Consider the following 18,284-nt stretch of genomic DNA (forward strand, 5'->3'; position numbering starts at 1 on the left):
ACTTTGAAACATTGTATAAAAAATAGAACTTTTTCAACTGAACTTTTGAAAATGTTCCGGAAATACTGCGTCCTTTAAACATATATCAAATTAAAGCTTTTTTTATGTACTATAAAATGAAAAAAAAAAATTTGTCCCGACACCTTATCTTCTATGTGCAAATGGCTGTCGAAATTATAAAAAAAATGTAATATTTGCGATAAAAATCACCTTTTATAACGATGTTTTTTGTACTTAAAACTGCCATAACTTTTTCAAATATTAACTAATCAAAATAATATTTCTTTATATTGAAACCTTAGGTAATTTTCTTTCATTTGATATCATTTTTTTTTGAAAATCTAACACTTATTCTGCTCACAGGGGGGATTTAAAATAGCAACTTTTTTACAAAAACTAACTTTTTCAACTTAATTTTTGAAAATGTTCCGGAAATACTGCGTCCTTTAAACATATATCAAATTAAAGCTTATTTTATGTACTACTAAATGAAAAAAAAAAATTTGTCCCGACGACCTATCTTCTATGCGCAAAAGGCTACCGTATTTAAAAATATGCTATTTTTTATTAAAATTCTAGGTTTTGTATTTTATTTTATTTTAAAATATTTTATTAGGGGAATAAACTGACTTTCATGAATATTATATAATTTCATTGACATAGAATAAAGTTCATAAGACATATGATATTATACTTATTAACATTTTTTACTTTTTTAAAGTCGAAAAAGTAATTTTTAAATTTGAGTTAGCTTAAATAGCCAATTTTATCATGCAACAAAAATCAACGAATAGTTGCCGAATGGGTAACACCTTGATCTTTAACGCCTAGGGTACGAGGTTCAAATCCGTTTGTGGCTTCTAAAATTTTGCATTTTTTTTTTGAGTTAGAATAGAATTTTCAAATCATTTGATATTTATCTCATTTAGATTCAATAATTTCAATAAATATAAAGGATCTTATCACTATAGTCTCCCCTCGTGAGAAGAAATTGATATTCATGTTAATATTATTTTACTATGTGGTTCTTTTTCTGGCTACGATTTATTTTGCCAACCCTCACTAGACCTACTTTTTTCAACGATACGTCAAATGATTCATTTAAGTTTATGATATTTAAGTTAATGATTAGTTTAAGTTATTACTCTTAAAAATCAAAAAAATATTCCTTATTCAAATAAAAAGTAGCTTAACTAGATTTGTCCATACAAACAATTAAAATCATTAATTTTTAATATTCTTAAATTATTTATTGTCGAATTAAATTTGATATGATAAAAGTATTCAACTACAAAAGTAAATAATTTTACTTTATAATTTATTAATTTTTTAACTCTATTTCTGTGTGCTACTACCAGTCTATAATATGCCAAATTTTTTAGTAATATGTTGCTATATAAATCATAAATTTAAAAAAAAAATGATTTTTAGTTTCACCTGAAGTTAACGATGGAGTTTTACAATTATAATTATATTTTTGATAATATGCTCAATTGAGTAAATCTTTTTAACTACTTTGGTTTGATTGGTTCATTTAATTAAAGTAAATTATTAAAATTAATTAAGTTCTGAATATTTCAATTGCAGAATTTTTTTAAACACCAAAAGTTATTAGGATATGATTACTATTCTTTCTATTTCAGTTATCTATTACGATAAAAATGTAAAAAAATCGAATTTTTCTGACAAATGTACTGTAATTAGTAATTATAAAATTTCCAGATTGCATATTAATCTTAAAAATTTCATTTTTTTCAATTTAATAATGTCAATTTCAAACTTGCAAGTTGAACTATAAGTTATGGTAACAAATTCATTTTTTAGCTTCGATGCGAAGCTGAGAAGGTATTTTTCATTAAAACTTTCACTTTAAAAGACAATAAAAAATAGGTTCAAAATGATTACCTTTAACATATTAAAAATCAAAATCAGTATTAATTTAATACAATTTTTTTTGTTCTTAATTATTTTTTTTTATATGTAAATACTTATTTTTTAATAATAAGTAATAATATTAAAACTTAGAAGTAATAAAAAAAGTTTAATTGCACATTTGAAAACATCGCGAAAAGTTTATTTAGAAAAGTATATTTTTTTTTCTGATGAAAGTTCCTTTTGTTTAGTGTATTTATTCATAAATAACAAAATTTTTTTATTAAAAAGTATTGCATCAATTCCTTTAAATTTGTATACGCATTAAAAGTATATGAATATACAACTCCTTTTTATTTTTATAATATCTCCGTAAAAATTACAATATTATATTATTGAATACCACTTTCATACTCAATTTAATTACTGTAATTATTATGTATTCATATATTATAATTATAAATCGGGGTAAAATTAAGGGAATAAGTGTTATTGTTGTTTTTGAAATACTCTACCAATTTCATTTTTTTCTATTTAATGATATCTATTTCAAACTTGCAAGTTGAGTTAAAAGTTATGGTAATAAATTCATATTTTTTTTTTTTAAACTTTCACTTTAAAGGACAAAAAGAAGTTGGTTCAAAATGATTACTTTTAATATATTAAAAATCGATAATAATTTGAAAATAATTAATTATAAAAATTATATAATAGATAATTAAACGAATTACTAATCTGGATATAATTATGGAAATAGGAGTTGATGTTGGGTTGGGTTGGTTACATTTTTAACTTTATAATGCTACAACTCATTGAAAAATGTATGAATCAACACAATTTTTTTATGAGAAATAATATTTTTTAATAATCCCTTTTTCATTCGACATTCTTTATCTTAATCAGGGTATTAATAAGGAACTAGCAGATCATGCAGCTTTTGTAATTATCCACCAATTTCTTAGAATTAAACACTATCTACTGATTTGCATCGAAGCGTTTCTTATGATAGTGATTTTAATCACTGTCAGATTAAATCTATACTGGACCCAACTATGCAACGTCCCCACTATGCCGCGACTCCACTGTGCTGGGTTTTTTTTATTTAAATTTAATACTTCTAGTATTTCTTTATTTTTATTGTTTGAAATATAATGTAACACAATCCTATAGATATTTATGTCATATAATGATGATTTTAAATAAAAAAATTTGAAAGGGTTTTTTTTTTTTGCTTTTTTTGCCTATTAAAAACAAAACTGTTTTATTTCTATGATTTTATAACAAAATTCTTATTTTCTGTCTTAAAAACCAAATTGAACATTTGATTATTCAAGGCAGTAATAATGGTACTATATGTTAGGAAATAAATTTAGTTTTTAATTGACTTAATTAAGTTTTCCTTAAATATTTGTAATGTATTGTTTGCATTTTCATTTATAAGCATAGATATATTAAAATTTTTAAAAATAAACGATTTTTATTACAAAAGTACGTTTTTTTATTTAATGAGTTTTTATCAACGTTAATATTTTTGATGATACATTTGTGTATTATGTAAACTATATAGATTTATAGCATATTCACCTGTTTTCACTAAATAAAATAGAAAGTAGAAATTAAAAGAAAAACATTTTTAATTTAGTTTTTTTACTGAGTTTTTGATTAATAAATGTTTATAATGAAGGCAATCCGTGACAATCACTGCCTCTAGTTTAAAACGGGTGGCTTCATATGGCGAGCAAGAGTTAAGTTCGGTAATCGGAGTCGCCATTCTTCTATCTAGCGACGGATTAATTACTCGTCTCGCAGTATCAATGGCTTATAAACCTCCTTCTTTGGAATAGGCCGCTACGGCCCTTAGCGAGCTCAAAAAAGCAATTAACAATAAATAGATAAAACAGTAGCACAGTAGGGTCGCTGCACAGTGTGAACGGGCAAATTTGGGACAAATTAAGATGATATCTGACAGTGATTAAATCACTGTCATAAGTAATGTTTTAAGTATAGTACTTAATTTTATGAAGGAATTGTTTGATTATTCCAAAGGAACATCAACTCCTATTTTCATAACTATATCCTGATTCGTTCATTGATATATAAGTATAATACATAAATTAATACTAATTGTAGTAATTAAATTTGGTATGAAAATAGTTTTTCATAATTTAATATAGTAATTTTTACGAAAAAATTATAACAAATTAAAAAGTCGTATATTTTTTTTACTTTTTAACATGTTAACATGTATTAGTATTGAAGTGCTTGATGCAAAACTTTTCCGAAAATAAATTTTTGGTTAATTCTGAATAAATACACTAATGAACAAGAAATTATCACCCGAGTCAAAAGTATACTATTCAATAAACAATTTTTCGAGCTGATTTCAAATCTGCAATTAGATTTTTTCAGTCAACTCTAATTTTCAATATTATTAGTAATTAGTAAAAAACTAGTAATCATAGTAAAATCATAATAATAATTTCTATAAATCTCTTGGTTTTTAAAAAGATTCTACAACTGAAATCTTCAGCACTTAAGTAATTTTAATGATTTACTGTAACTAAAAAATACAATAAAAAAGTTGTTAAAAAAATCTACTCAATTGCGTATATAATAAAAATTTATTAAAATTGTAAAAAAAACTGTTGTTACATTTAGGTCAAACCAAAAATCATTTATTCAGAAATTATTTATACAGTAACGTGTATGTCATGTCAAAAAAATTGGAATATTATAGACTGGTTGGGTTGACCATAGTCATGAAATTAATAAATAAGAAAATGAAATAATTTGATTTTTTTAATTGAAACCTATTATTATATCAAATCCAATTCGACAATAAATACTTTAAAAATATAAGAAATTAATGTTTTGAATTATCTAAATGTAGGTTATGTGGTAAGTAAATTTTTAATTAATAAAGGTACTAAAGATAGATTAATACTAGATACGAAATGTAATCATTTGATGTATCGTTAAATAGAATTAACCAAGAAAAAGCTGAGAAAAATGAATGGAAAACACAAAAAAAAACCATATAGTAAAATAATTGTAATATGAATAAGAAATTCTTTCTCAGGAGGGAACTTTACATCGATGAGGTCCTTGATACTCATTGAAAATCAATATAAATGAGATAAAAATTACACAAATTTAAAATTTTTTTCCAACTTAAAAAGAACGAAGAAAAAAATTTATATGATGGATTCAAATTTTATAAAATTATTTTTGTAAAACTAATATAATACTATGTGTTTTAAAATGTAATTACAATTTTTTTTAATGCTATTTGGGTTGTGACTAACTCTTTATTTTATTAATTTTTATATTTTTTGAATCTTATTCTAACACTAGGCATCGCCTAAATGGACATTCGTCCCAGAACAGTGACATGAAGTACTCACGTACCCACGGCGCATTAAGACTCTCAGACTATCCTTACAGAAAAACTACTAATTCCGATAGGAGTACCCGACTACGTCGAACACGATATGTGTTAAGCAAAAAAAGTATTACTCTAAAAACAGTTTACCAAAAAATTAGTCCCACTTAATTAATTAATAATTAAAAAAGTAATAATATGATTACAAAATACTTAAGTGTATTCACAATTATACTTCATAATAACTTACTAATTATTATTCTAAACAACAAGTAGGAAAAATAAATTTTAGTAATCATTAAAAACAATCTTTAAATTCCATGTTATTAATGTAAACTAATAAACTACATAAGATTAAAAAAAAATTTACATGCTCAAAACAAAATCATATTTTACTAAAAACTAGGCGCGCGTGGACATAAAAAAAAACTGAAAAATATCGTTTTCATGGATAAAAGTGGCACAAGACTTCAAGCGACGGTGTCTGGAGTGCAAATAAAAAAAAGCTCATAACTCAGTGTCAAATCAACAATAACGTGATAGGAGAGGTGGAAAATTTTAAGTTTAGAATAAGGGTGGATAATACCAAGTATTTAGGATAAAGACGAGGAAAAAAATAATAAGACATTCAAACAAAGTTATCATCTATAAAAGACAGTGTATATCACAAAAGTCAAGACTGCATATTTTACATTCTTGCCACTGCATATTCATATTTTGAAACTGAAAACAAGATAAATGTTTTTTTCAAGAAATAATTGACATAATTTAATATTTTTATAATATAAACTTTATTATTTTACTATAAGCCTATAGATGAACATTTTGACATATAATTTTAAAAATTAATTACATTATTATAACAAAGTAATAGCTAAATTAAATATCAATTAGTAATTAATTAAACATGTTTTTTATATAGGAAATATTTTATACTAAATAAAGTTTATCAATACTAAATCTCATAAGGAAACTTAATACAGTTTAGTGTTGGTTTTTAAGTCTAAAGATTAATAATTCTACAACAGACAATATAACTAATCAAAAAAGTTTTGAAATATTAAAAAAACTATTGTTCATCAAAAGCTTAATTAATAATTATACAAATTATAAATCAATTAAGGTTCATGAAATTTAATTTGAAATAATGTTTCCTGGATGTATATTATTTATAAGAAAACATGCTTTGGTGATCAAGCTTGATGATTAGCTTGTTCTGATATTTTTTTAATTTGGAGTACAGAGTTTGATAAAATAAAAGAGTTCAATTATTTCAAAATGCGTTTCTATGAATTAAAGTAATACGTTCTTATCAAATCTTTCATTTAACAAATTATTTTCATATTAAATACTAATTACCTGTCCATGGACTAATGTTATTAATTATTGATGACATTCAGAGAGTACAATTTTTGTTAATGATACATTAGGAACTTCTAACCGGATGCGTTTATTATGGCTACCAAAACACTGTTTCATGCAGCAATAATGTAGTTTGACAAATACATTAAAAAGAGATAATTTAAAAACAACATTAATGTGTTAATACCTTCGAAATGCGGTAGTTAATTTTACATGATAGTACAAATTTTTTTTTTCTGTAATATGCAAAAATCTTATTTTCAATGATTTTTTTGTTTTAACAATTATTATTTGTTTTAAACATTTTTATATATATTATTCAATAAATTTATTTCACCCTGATCCTATTTCTTGTTACCGTAAACATTTTAAAAATCAACTATTTTATCGTTTAAATTACAATAAAAACGTAGTTAATGTTTTTAGACTTTTATAACATATTTATTTGAAAAATAGGTTTTAACTATATTATTTTAAACTTTAATTACTATTAAATTAATAGTATAAACTTGTGGATGATTGCTGAATAAATAGTAACTTTATGCAATAAAAAAAAATTTAATTCTATTCTAAAAAAAACCTGCGAATAAATTTGTAAGTTATGGCTAATCTTTCATAAAAATACGAAGAAGCCGATTTGTATGGTTAAATCAATTTATTAACTTAATAACGCCATTAAAATATTTTAATGAGGTTTAATTATAAAACAGTATTATTTTTAACTTTGAAGATTTTTTATTAATCAAACTTTAAATTGACAAAAAAAATTTTGTCTTAAATTTTATAATTTATTATTGTTAGCGTTGTTTTTTCAATTGACAAACAAATACAATTAGATAAATATTACTTAATTTTTTGTACGTTTTGATTTTTATTATTACGTAAACTTTAAATTTATTACACTAAACAAATTTTATTATTTAAGGACATGATTTTTTTTTCATTGTGAATAAATTTTATGAATACAAAAGTATGTTCAGTGATCTTAATTCGTTGACGTTGTGGTTCTATTGTTTTGTCGGTTGACGTCAAACTGAAAACTTATTACAAATTTACCTTTGCTAACGGGATGGTAAAATACGGATTGTTTGTCGGAGTCTCGAATAACAAGTAGATAATTCATGATTCGTATAAATTATGAACACAATTTCATGTCAAATGTCATCGTAATATTTTAAACCTATAACGGTAACAAATTATGCAGTACTGTTTTTGAATTTAAAATTATAGTTTTATGCAAATAGAGTTATAAATTGTTAATAAAGACTTCACTTTACAAAGCAGAAACAAACTTTTGGCACATTGGAAAAATTACCAAATATGTATATTAAGTTAATTTTAATAACTTAATATCATGAAGATAAAAATGTTGTTTCTGTAAAAATAATTAAAGTAAAATTAAAAATATACAAATATCGTTATGCATTAATTCGTATAACTAACATTCAACAATATTGAAATCAATTAATTTTAAGTAATCAAAATATTAACTTTTAGTTCAAAAATTATTTTACTTCAGTAACAACTGATCTTAACACATTTACTCGCAAAGCCCATAAATATTTAAACTATAATTTTAATTAAAACATAAAGTATGTTTATTCATTGAACAACATTTTTTGTTTTTCCTAGTTTTTTCAGAGATTAATTTATGTTAACAAATTGAAAACCTCTTGATTATTAGCAATAATTAAGAACATCTCATTAACTATTGAATATCTTAAATATATTAGAAGTCGATAAAAAATCTAATTATTGAAATATTTCATTAAATACATTTAAAAAATCTGATTACTTTTTATAAATGATAAAAATTCATGAATTTATACAATAACACAGTTTTTTATTTAAATAATTATACATTTTAAATGATAATATATAGCGTGGAGACTATTGAATCTTTAACAACACAAACAAACAAAATTTTCAAATTCAGTGGTAAAATATATTATTATGTAAATATTTTCATTTCCTATTATAGTCGTTTAATTACTAAAACTAGTTTGTGAAATTATAGAAATAGCAATTTTTTTAAATCATAAAATAAACAAAAGCGCGTAATAGGGACACAAAATTTTTTTTTCAACTTACAAGTTACCATGAAAACGTATAAAACTATAATTTACTCATTTACAGGTGATTATGAATAAAAAAAACATTTTTCAATAAGAAAACTTCGAAAATTTCAATGAAAAACCTTATAAATAAACAATTTATTAGAAATATTAATATAATTCTACATAACTTATCATATTTAAAGATGACAACTAATAAAAGTAAATTAACGAATATAATACAATTCATAAACAATTCTTATTAATCCATGTTTCTGCAAGTGCAACGTAATACGATTAAAATTATTTTAATCCGATCCCTATTAATTGATATTATATTGATATAATATATTATAGAGCGTTCAGTAAGTAGGGACACGGGCTCTATTGTTTTCATTATTTGTAACAAATTATATGTTTCCTTACTTACTGAACATTTTGTATATCATTATTGTATTATAGCCATTTTATAATTCAGATACGTTGACGGGGAGACAATAAACCATCAATTCTATGAAAAATTTGACTGAAAATCTTAAACTCAAAAGCCATTAACGCTGACTCATTGGTTTCAGTTCATCATAGATTCAAAGTTTTTTTAAATGAAAAAACACCTAATTATAATACTACATTCTATGACACAAAGCTAGCAGTAATTATTTTTTAACTATATTGATGTTCATTTGCTTTCAGCAGTAAAGTGGACAAGATATAAAGTCGTCAAAATATTATTTAAAAAAAATAATATTTTAAAGTAGGTATAATGCGAGAGCTACATGTGTATTACCTATGTAATAGTATTGATTCAGGAGGAAGGGCTAGCTCTAAATATTGTAGTAGTGTTATTTAGTTTTATTATAGAATATTTTAGTTTTAGAGAAAATCTTTTGTTTTTTTAATTGTTCAATTGAATATCAATATCATTCAAATGAATTTTTTATAATATTACAAATAAAATCTCTATCAGAGTGAACCTTATTCATTTAGATGGTCGGTCATTAATGTCTTTTATTTTATTTTTTTTTTGAAATAAATTTGTATTCATATATATAAATATATAGAATTTAATACATACAGTGGTTACATAGCGCAGTTGAGTACATTTAACACTAGTGTATATTTATAATGAATACTTTACATACTCCGCCCGCGCTATATACTTTGCTATATTCAATATAATTAAATTCTTGTAAATAATTTTACAAAACAAAACCATTACCTTTTCAGCTAATAATTAAAGCTAGAAAATATAATATTTATTATTTTTTTATTAAGAACAAATAATGAAAAATATGTTTTTAATGTAGTCCTCCAAAACTGTACAAATTAAAAAAAAAAATAAGTAATGCAACATATTCGCTTGATCAAAAGTTTTTAAAGATACATTGTGGAACACCCTATTCATACAAATAATTTTATAATGATGTTTACATTATAATTGACAATGTTAGTTAGGAAAGAGTAACCGCCAATACACAATAAATATATTAACAATTATTAGCGATATAAATAATATACAAAAAAAAAATTAATAATAATATATTCTTAATGACTTGAAAACGTAGCGTTAAACGAAAAGATCTAAGCATCACTTCATTCTGTTCAGTATTAAGGTATAGTCTGTCATCAAGTGAGGGCTTCAGTTGAAAATTATGTGTTTATTAACAAATATAGTGTTTTATAGTAACTTATTATACTTTTTTAAATATGGGCCTAAACGAAAGATACATTATTAAATATTAGAATGAGTATTTTTTTATCAAATAGGAATATTGTTAAATGTGAATCATTCTTCCGTGAAATAGTATAAAAACCACTTACAAGGCTTTACAAAAAGCCAACAATATATTGATGATTTAACCTCTTGGCTAATATGTGATCATTATATATACAAAATAATACATGTGAGTAAATGATAAACATAGTGTTAATAGTGAAACAATAAGTTAAAATTAAGAAATAGCACTCATGTTAAAGTTGATGTTACATAAACTCGTAATTTAAAATTAAACCAAAGATATTTTGATTATGAACTAATTGTATCTTTATTTTGTGATTTTTTTATATAATTTTAAATAAACAAGTATGATTGTTTAATTTTTATCCATTCAGAAGCAAAAATTGGATGGGAGACTATGACCCCTATACCAGTATTTTAATGAAAATTATACACCAGTCAGAACTAATTAAAATTTTGCATCAGGAAAAATCATGTGCATTAATGTTGTGATATGATGTGACCATAATGTATTGTCATTAGTTGAAGTGTTGGAATCAGAGAGATAGCCTCCCACAACTTATTTTAATTAACATTTTTTATCCCTCGTTTTTGAACAAGATTTTGTCCGAAATAGTAAATTCCCTTTAATATTATACAATGTACAATATGTTCGATTTTTTATTAAAATTTATATTTTTAAGAAGGAATCTATAAAAAATCCCAATTACTTTATTGCATAATGGCAAAAGTCTATTACAAACGAAATCACTTGACTAATTCAGTTGATAATTATCATTTGTTACTACGCAGAAAAAAATTTAAATAAGTAGCTAGACATATTTTAAGGAAAAACAAAAATATATTCAAATTTAATATTGACTATAATATGTAAAGTGAATTATAACAACCAATAATAATTTTAATTATAAATTAATAATTAGCAAGTTATTCCGATATAATATTAAATATTTTTTTAAATATATATAAGTAAAATTTTATCCATAACGTACTTTTATAATAATTATAAGAAAATCAAACACTCTTAAAATGTTAAGCTCCCACTCGATTGTTTGATTGTTATAAGTTTTAAATGTGTATTCACTTGAAGTAGGTGTAAATGACATTTGCAACCATAAAGGACATATGGATACTTAAAATTGTATAAATAAAACTGTATAACAAATTCCGACGTACTATCATAAAATTAAACACTTGGTCAAACATTATTCCGAATAATTTGTAATTAAACAAATCAACAAGTTTTAATAAGTAGTGCATGTTCAATGATGCAATATGTTAATTGTCTCATTTAAAACACGCTGTTCCGCATAGTTTAGTTTTACAAATTAATTCGACTTATAACTATTATACCTAATCCATATTCAGTAATAGTTATAAGAATACACCATAAAATATGAAAACATTTAATATTGTTTGCCAAGAACTTTATCAAACAACTATCAACAAATAATAATTATGGTTACTGGAAACTAAACAAAGTAAAGCGTACTGACAAAATATTTCTGCTAACACATTTAACATGATGCTTATATTATTATTGTCTGGTTCCGGTTAATCATTAAAAACAATACTCAAGGGCATATCCGAGAACGTTCTAACTTACACTGGCTACGTCTTGCCAAAGCAACACACAACTCCATTTTTACAAAAACAAACCAACAAATACAGTATATTCGGTTAAGCGTAATTAATTAACTGGATAATTAAATAAAAAAAACATTAAAATATTATTAACTGGTTTATTATCATTGAACTTTAATACATAACATTTTATGACTACACATTTAAAATAAAATACCTGGATTTTGGTAAATATATAAATCATACAGTAATAATAACTTAATTTTACGGTACTAATGAATATCTTAATAAAAATGCGACAATTTATATCTAATCTTTCAATACAAAACGAATACAAAAAAATCTGTTTCAATACGTACGGGTTACAGTGATTTGACGATATAATAATTAAACTAAAAATACATTTTTCATAAAAATCGCGATAGAATAAGGATCGAATGAAAAAGTTTACCGATTAAACAAATCATTTACTGCATAAATGATAAAGTAATAGATATAATTTTGTAATTATTTACTATAGTACAAATATTTCACGATCAAATTATACAACAGAGTACAGCAGTAAATGATGTAGGAAAACACGTACTGTATTTTGCGTAGTGTATAATGGAAGATGGTAAAAAAAAATGTCTATTACTATGTTAATTATATACTCTACGTGGTTAACATTTTAATTGTAACAGGCACGAAATAATACCGGGAAACAATTTTTGTTATTTATGATTATTTTTATTTAATTAATACACCACAACTAAGTACATTCGTAATTTACATCATTACATACACGAGGGTATGATATCTTAACAAGTAATTACACTGGTCCCGTAATTCTAAGGCACATGAGGCCAAACACTTTTAGTATAAAAAAAAAATCACATTCATAGTTTACAATAAAAATAATAAACCATACTAGGTATCACATTGACGTATAAAAAAAAACAACTGATTTATATTAAATTGATAATAGTAGTTGTAAACATAGTAATAATAATAATAATAATTACCTATATATTTTACTTAGAAACAAGTACATTTTACATAAGTTATATTTAAATAGAATACCAAGTCTAAAAATCATGTAAAGGCTTAAGTGAAAAGCGACTTAACTTTCCCCACACCTTGCACAACGATATATACTACGGTTTATACATTTACTTATAAATAAAAATATATTTAACATTTATAACGTAAGCCCCGTACACAATAGTCAATATTGTAGAAGTACCACTAATCCTTTTTTTTTAGATATTTTATACGTATTGATTGGTAATAACAATGACCAAATGTTTAAAAAAAAACGTTTACTTATACGCCGGAGAAGTGTTTTGACTTCTCATAAGTTTGCATAATAGAAAAAAATACGTTGAAAAAAGGCTTAGATATACCAATGAATACAATATTATTTAAATAATTCTACAGGTACACAGTACACAAATATTGGTCCGGGGCAAAAATAAAAGGAAAATAAAAGAGAGATTTACAAATTGTTCACTAAAACATCCATGTAGATGAATTTTGGGCGTTTGAGCAATTATAGGGCGTCCGATCACAGAGAGCGACAGTGGCAGAGTCAGTGGCGAAACGTCGTCGGTGTCGGTCAGTGAGCGCCGGCCGTAGCCCTGTGCACCAGGTCAGGCCTAGATAATCCGTTGCCGTTAATATAATAATCCGACTGTTTGCTATAGCCGTTTAATAACGTCTTTCCGTTGGCGGTTGGTTTCGAGTCGGCCGACACCTGTAAACAATAAAAATTATTTCCGAGGTCAGACGTCGTTTTGCACCAGTATATGTGTGATACTGTTGCGCAGCAAACAACTGACTTAAAATTAAGTAAGTTGAAATTATTTTATCTCAGAGGACAAGGCCGGGCTGCCGTTTAATATGCGAAGTACAGACGATCAACACTTTTAAATGTTTGCCAACAAGTTTCAATGCTGTAATCGTGCCGACTAATAATTATTAAGGGGCGTCACTTCAGAAATCGGTGGACTGAGACTAACTAGCCGAAATTTCCGACAGAAAATTTAGTGCTCTCCTAGCAACATAAGGGAAGAAGGTAGCGCCTAATTTTTGAAGAGCTCATCCATTTTCATTTTTAATTTTGCTTAATAATTATAAAATTAACTTATTTATGGGAAAAAATGTCTGGTCAACATTTTATAAGGTCAGAATATATTATAAATGATCAACAAACATGACGTCAGCCGATGTGGTTTCCAACAAAAATTTTGTTTTGGAAAATATACGAACAACAATATACTAATTCTCACTAATACTGAAATTTGTTAACAGCTGAAATAATGGAGAAAAATGACTATTACTACGGTATGTCCAGCGGAAAAGTTAAGAAAGAAGAAACAATAAAACGACATTTTCTATTCAGCCGTAATGTTAACCATTTGTTTCTTCATTAATTCCAATTGTAGCTCATAAGTTATTAAAAAAAAGTTTTTAAAATATAGTAACTAGGACAAAGTAAACACGTTGATTGTAGTGATAATAAAGTCTGAATAATTAATTTATTTTGTAATATATTACGAAAAAATCATAGCTGCGTCAAATTTTGTTCCAATAATTATTATGATATGTATACCTAGCATTTTTATTCTTATCTTTTAAGTAATAAACTATATTATAAGAATAAACTTTCACAAATGATAATATTCACATAAATAATAGTACAAGTTGTCATTAATAAATATATTAATATATATATATATATATAAGTATTGAAGTTCAATAATGAATCAATGTCCAAAATTGTGTATTAATTGTATGTGATAAAATATAATTAACAACACAAATCAACTTAATAAAAAGACAATAATATCGTCGCTAACACTTTTTGCATACACTTTAAGATAAACAAAATAAAAAAGACAACTCCCGCAGTGCATCCACGACACTCACTGATTTCACTTATCAACCACTCGATTCATATGCAAGAAGTTAACAGTCACACTCATATTTAATTCTAATAAACAAGATAACTTATATTCATTTCCAAACGCTCACTGGAAATATCAATGTAAATACTAGTATTAACTAAAATAATAAGAATTAAAATCAATCATTTCTTTTAAGTACATAATGTAAGGACAAGGAAAGATTAAGTGACTATTAAAAAATAAAATATTAATTAAAGTAAATCAATAATGTTTGTACAGAGCTAATTGGCAGAGTTAGATCATTGATATGTGTCTATGTTAAGAACCAAGTTGAATGTTCATATAGTCAAAATATTACTATGGGTAGATATATAAGGTGACTCCATCCCACCTCCTATCATTTATAATCGTCAATACTCGTAGCATTATTGATATTATAAAATGTGACAATTAATCACGGTGAATTTTATATTAATAAATGAAGATCACTCAATTTTTTAACACTTTCTTTATTACTCTTATCAACCCTCGTATTCATTCCCCGAGAGACTTTATTTTAATCAACAAGTAGTAACTCATATCATCTAACCTAAACCAACACAGACAAATTATCATTCATTTAATAACTTCTTTCTTAACGAGTTACGATATAATAATAAATTATGATATCAAAAAAAAACAAAAAATGAATTCTATGCGTCAAAGGCTCATCTAAGCGTTAGCAACAGATTTATACAGATGTAAACAAAACATTTATAATAAATAATTACCTTTTGCTTTGGTGATTTCCTATACTGTTGATTGTAAAATTCTTTAAAGAGGAAGAAGAACATGACCGCGTGCATACCGATCCACCAGACGAAAGCTTTGGGGTAGTTGCAATCGATGAAGAGCAATTGGAAAGCATGTACCATAATTGCCACGAACTGGACCATCTGGAGACTAGTCAAATATTTCTTCCACCACAAGTACTTTTGCACGTTGGGTCCTAACGCCGCCAACAGGTAGTAAGTATACATAATAATGTGAACAAACGTATTCAATAGTCCAAAGAACGTGCTGTGGCCACCTACGCAAGCACAAAAAACAAGTAGAACATTAGTTTGTTTTTTATGAGTTATATCAGTCAAAAATTGAATTATTCGGTACACGAAAGGTCAAAGCGTTGCGAAGAAGCAATAATTTTTATATGCAACAGGAAGCTTCTGGTGCGGTCTAAGGTCTCGGCAAAGGTCGACGATTTTCAAATCACTGCGCGTTTACGATACTGTATTTATCACACAATTACTTTTTATTATTATTATTATCAATTAATACAATACAATTGATGGGTATTATTTTGTCGTTAAATAATATTGGAGGTCGGTACACACTATTGAGTTGATTTATGCGTCGACTATTTGTCCGTCAACGGTTGTAAATATCAAGTTTGTTTTTATTTACCTGGTGTGAATTTTACTCCGAACCATACGCTCATTGGCATCACTCCATGATGAATCACGTGCAAAGTTGATATATGCCTATCCTTTTTGCGAAGAACGAAGAATATCTGCATATCAAAAGAAAAATCCCATTCAAATTGTTTACTAATCAATTTTTCTAATTATTTCGTAAAAAATGATAATAGTAAGTTACCGTATCCATAAATTCGGTGAATTTTGAGAAATAGTACCACCAGCAGACGTTGACCATCTATAGTCATCGAAGAAAAACGCAAAAAAAAATATATGGTTATTATTTGTCTCTTAATATATTTTTGCGAAAAATCAGTTGAAAGAAAAAAATTTCGCGCAACTTGACACAAAAAAAGTTAATTGATCATAAAAAAATCTAATAATAAAAATAATAATCGATTTTTCTTTTCAAAAAATATATTATACATTAAACTAAGGTAATAAAAATAATTAAACATTATGCTGAAAAACAACGTATTTTTATTTATAATTATTGCGTTAACTCACCCGCAGAGTTGTAGGATCATCAGTGTAGTCCACCGGTTCACACCGAAAGCTATAGCGACCAGTCAACCAGCCCGACATGCTTAACTGTAAAACCACCACCAAACATATTGTACAATTTTTACAACTAAATTAATATACATACATACATACATACATAACATGTTAACATTTACTTGACTTTGTACATAGATACAGGTTGGACTAGCAAAAAAAAAATTAAGTCTCAAACTTTTAAACATGCTTATAAGAACAAAATTTTTATATCACATAATTCACATGCAAGTAAAAAACAATTAAGTTAATATTATGCAACAATTGCTAAACATTTTTTTAAGTAAAGCAAAAAATTATCATGGATAGTCCAACCTGTAATATACTAACCCATAAGTCATATAGTTTTAATATTATAAAAAACCCAAAAAATTCATTATTCTGTTATCTCCAATTCTACTGTTTGACAAATAATAAACTCTAAAACCATGTTGGATTTCGATATTCATTACATGAACAGGCAGTTATTGTGTAATATTATATATACAACATACGTGTGTCACTAATTACATATTTAATTATTGTCAATAATTTCCTAAAAGACAGAAGATAATAGAAGTTGCCCGAAAACAAATATCATACTGTGTTACACACTTACTCAAATGAGTGAACGTTTCAAATGTGAAAAAGAAAGTATGATTTAATCAATAGTTATGATACATTTTAGTTCATATGTTTCTCAATTTTAAAAAATTAACTTGAATAATATAAATTTAATATTATAAAAATAAAATTCCATTTTCTAAGTCAGTATAGTGTAAGGAAAAATAAAATATAATTTAACATTTGAGCAGTAAACCCCTTTTGTAATTTAACGAAATCAAATAGATAACTTATTATATGAACTCAAAATTGTTCTATGAATATGTAGTATTATAAAAGGAAATACAATTTAAAAGTCTGAAATAATTGTATTTATATATGTTTTTTTTTTTTTAAGAGAGAGATTAAGAGAATTCTTGTTATTATGTTTCATTTTTAATTAACAATTTGAAAAAAAAACAAAGGATTCATGAAAAATAAATTAAACAATGTCACTGTACACTACTAAAGTAGACTTGATATCTTTTTTATTGTCATACATGATATAACATTAATGATTTTGTTATTAGTAGTTACTCGTTAGAAATTGGCCAATTTCAAACTGATATAATAATACATGGTCCCTTTAAAGCTAAATTCTTGTACACCATAATTCGCAAAATATTCTATTATTATAGATCTAGGTAAAACTTAAAATGTTTATACATTTAATATGAGGTTTATAAATTTATTATATTAAAAATGAGAAGAAGGAAGTAGTTTTATAGTATAAAAAATATAGTGTTATTAACAGTCATAGAGAAAAAAGCATTAGTTCCTTACTGGACATTTTTTAAATCAAAATTCCAG

At 25.1% G+C, this 18,284-nt stretch overlaps 1 protein-coding gene across 6 annotated transcripts in view; it reads right to left on the reverse strand.

The window, feature by feature from the left end:
- Positions 1 to 12,130: 12,130 nt before the first annotated feature.
- LOC126903001 (elongation of very long chain fatty acids protein AAEL008004-like) overlaps positions 12,131 to 18,284 on the reverse strand; it is a 37,253-nt gene continuing 31,099 nt past the window's right edge. For 5 of the 6 annotated variants that reach the window (XM_050680868.1, XM_050680869.1, XM_050680870.1 and 2 more), the window contains 5 exons: positions 16,842 to 16,925; positions 16,516 to 16,572; positions 16,324 to 16,429; positions 15,651 to 15,949; positions 12,131 to 13,727 (listed from right to left, as the gene is read on the reverse strand). In XM_050680868.1, coding sequence (XP_050536825.1) covers positions 13,590 to 13,727; positions 15,651 to 15,949; positions 16,324 to 16,429; positions 16,516 to 16,572; positions 16,842 to 16,925 — 684 coding nt within the window. In that variant the 3' untranslated portion in view covers positions 12,131 to 13,589. The remainder of the gene's footprint in view (positions 13,728 to 15,650; positions 15,950 to 16,323; positions 16,430 to 16,515; positions 16,573 to 16,841; positions 16,926 to 18,284) is intronic. The other variant, XM_050680872.1, reaches the window with a different exon arrangement.

This window comes from Daktulosphaira vitifoliae, unplaced genomic scaffold (assembly GCF_025091365.1).
Source record: "Daktulosphaira vitifoliae isolate Bord-2020 unplaced genomic scaffold, ASM2509136v1 Scaffold_3, whole genome shotgun sequence".
Classification (NCBI taxonomy): Eukaryota; Metazoa; Arthropoda; class Insecta; order Hemiptera; family Phylloxeridae; genus Daktulosphaira; species Daktulosphaira vitifoliae.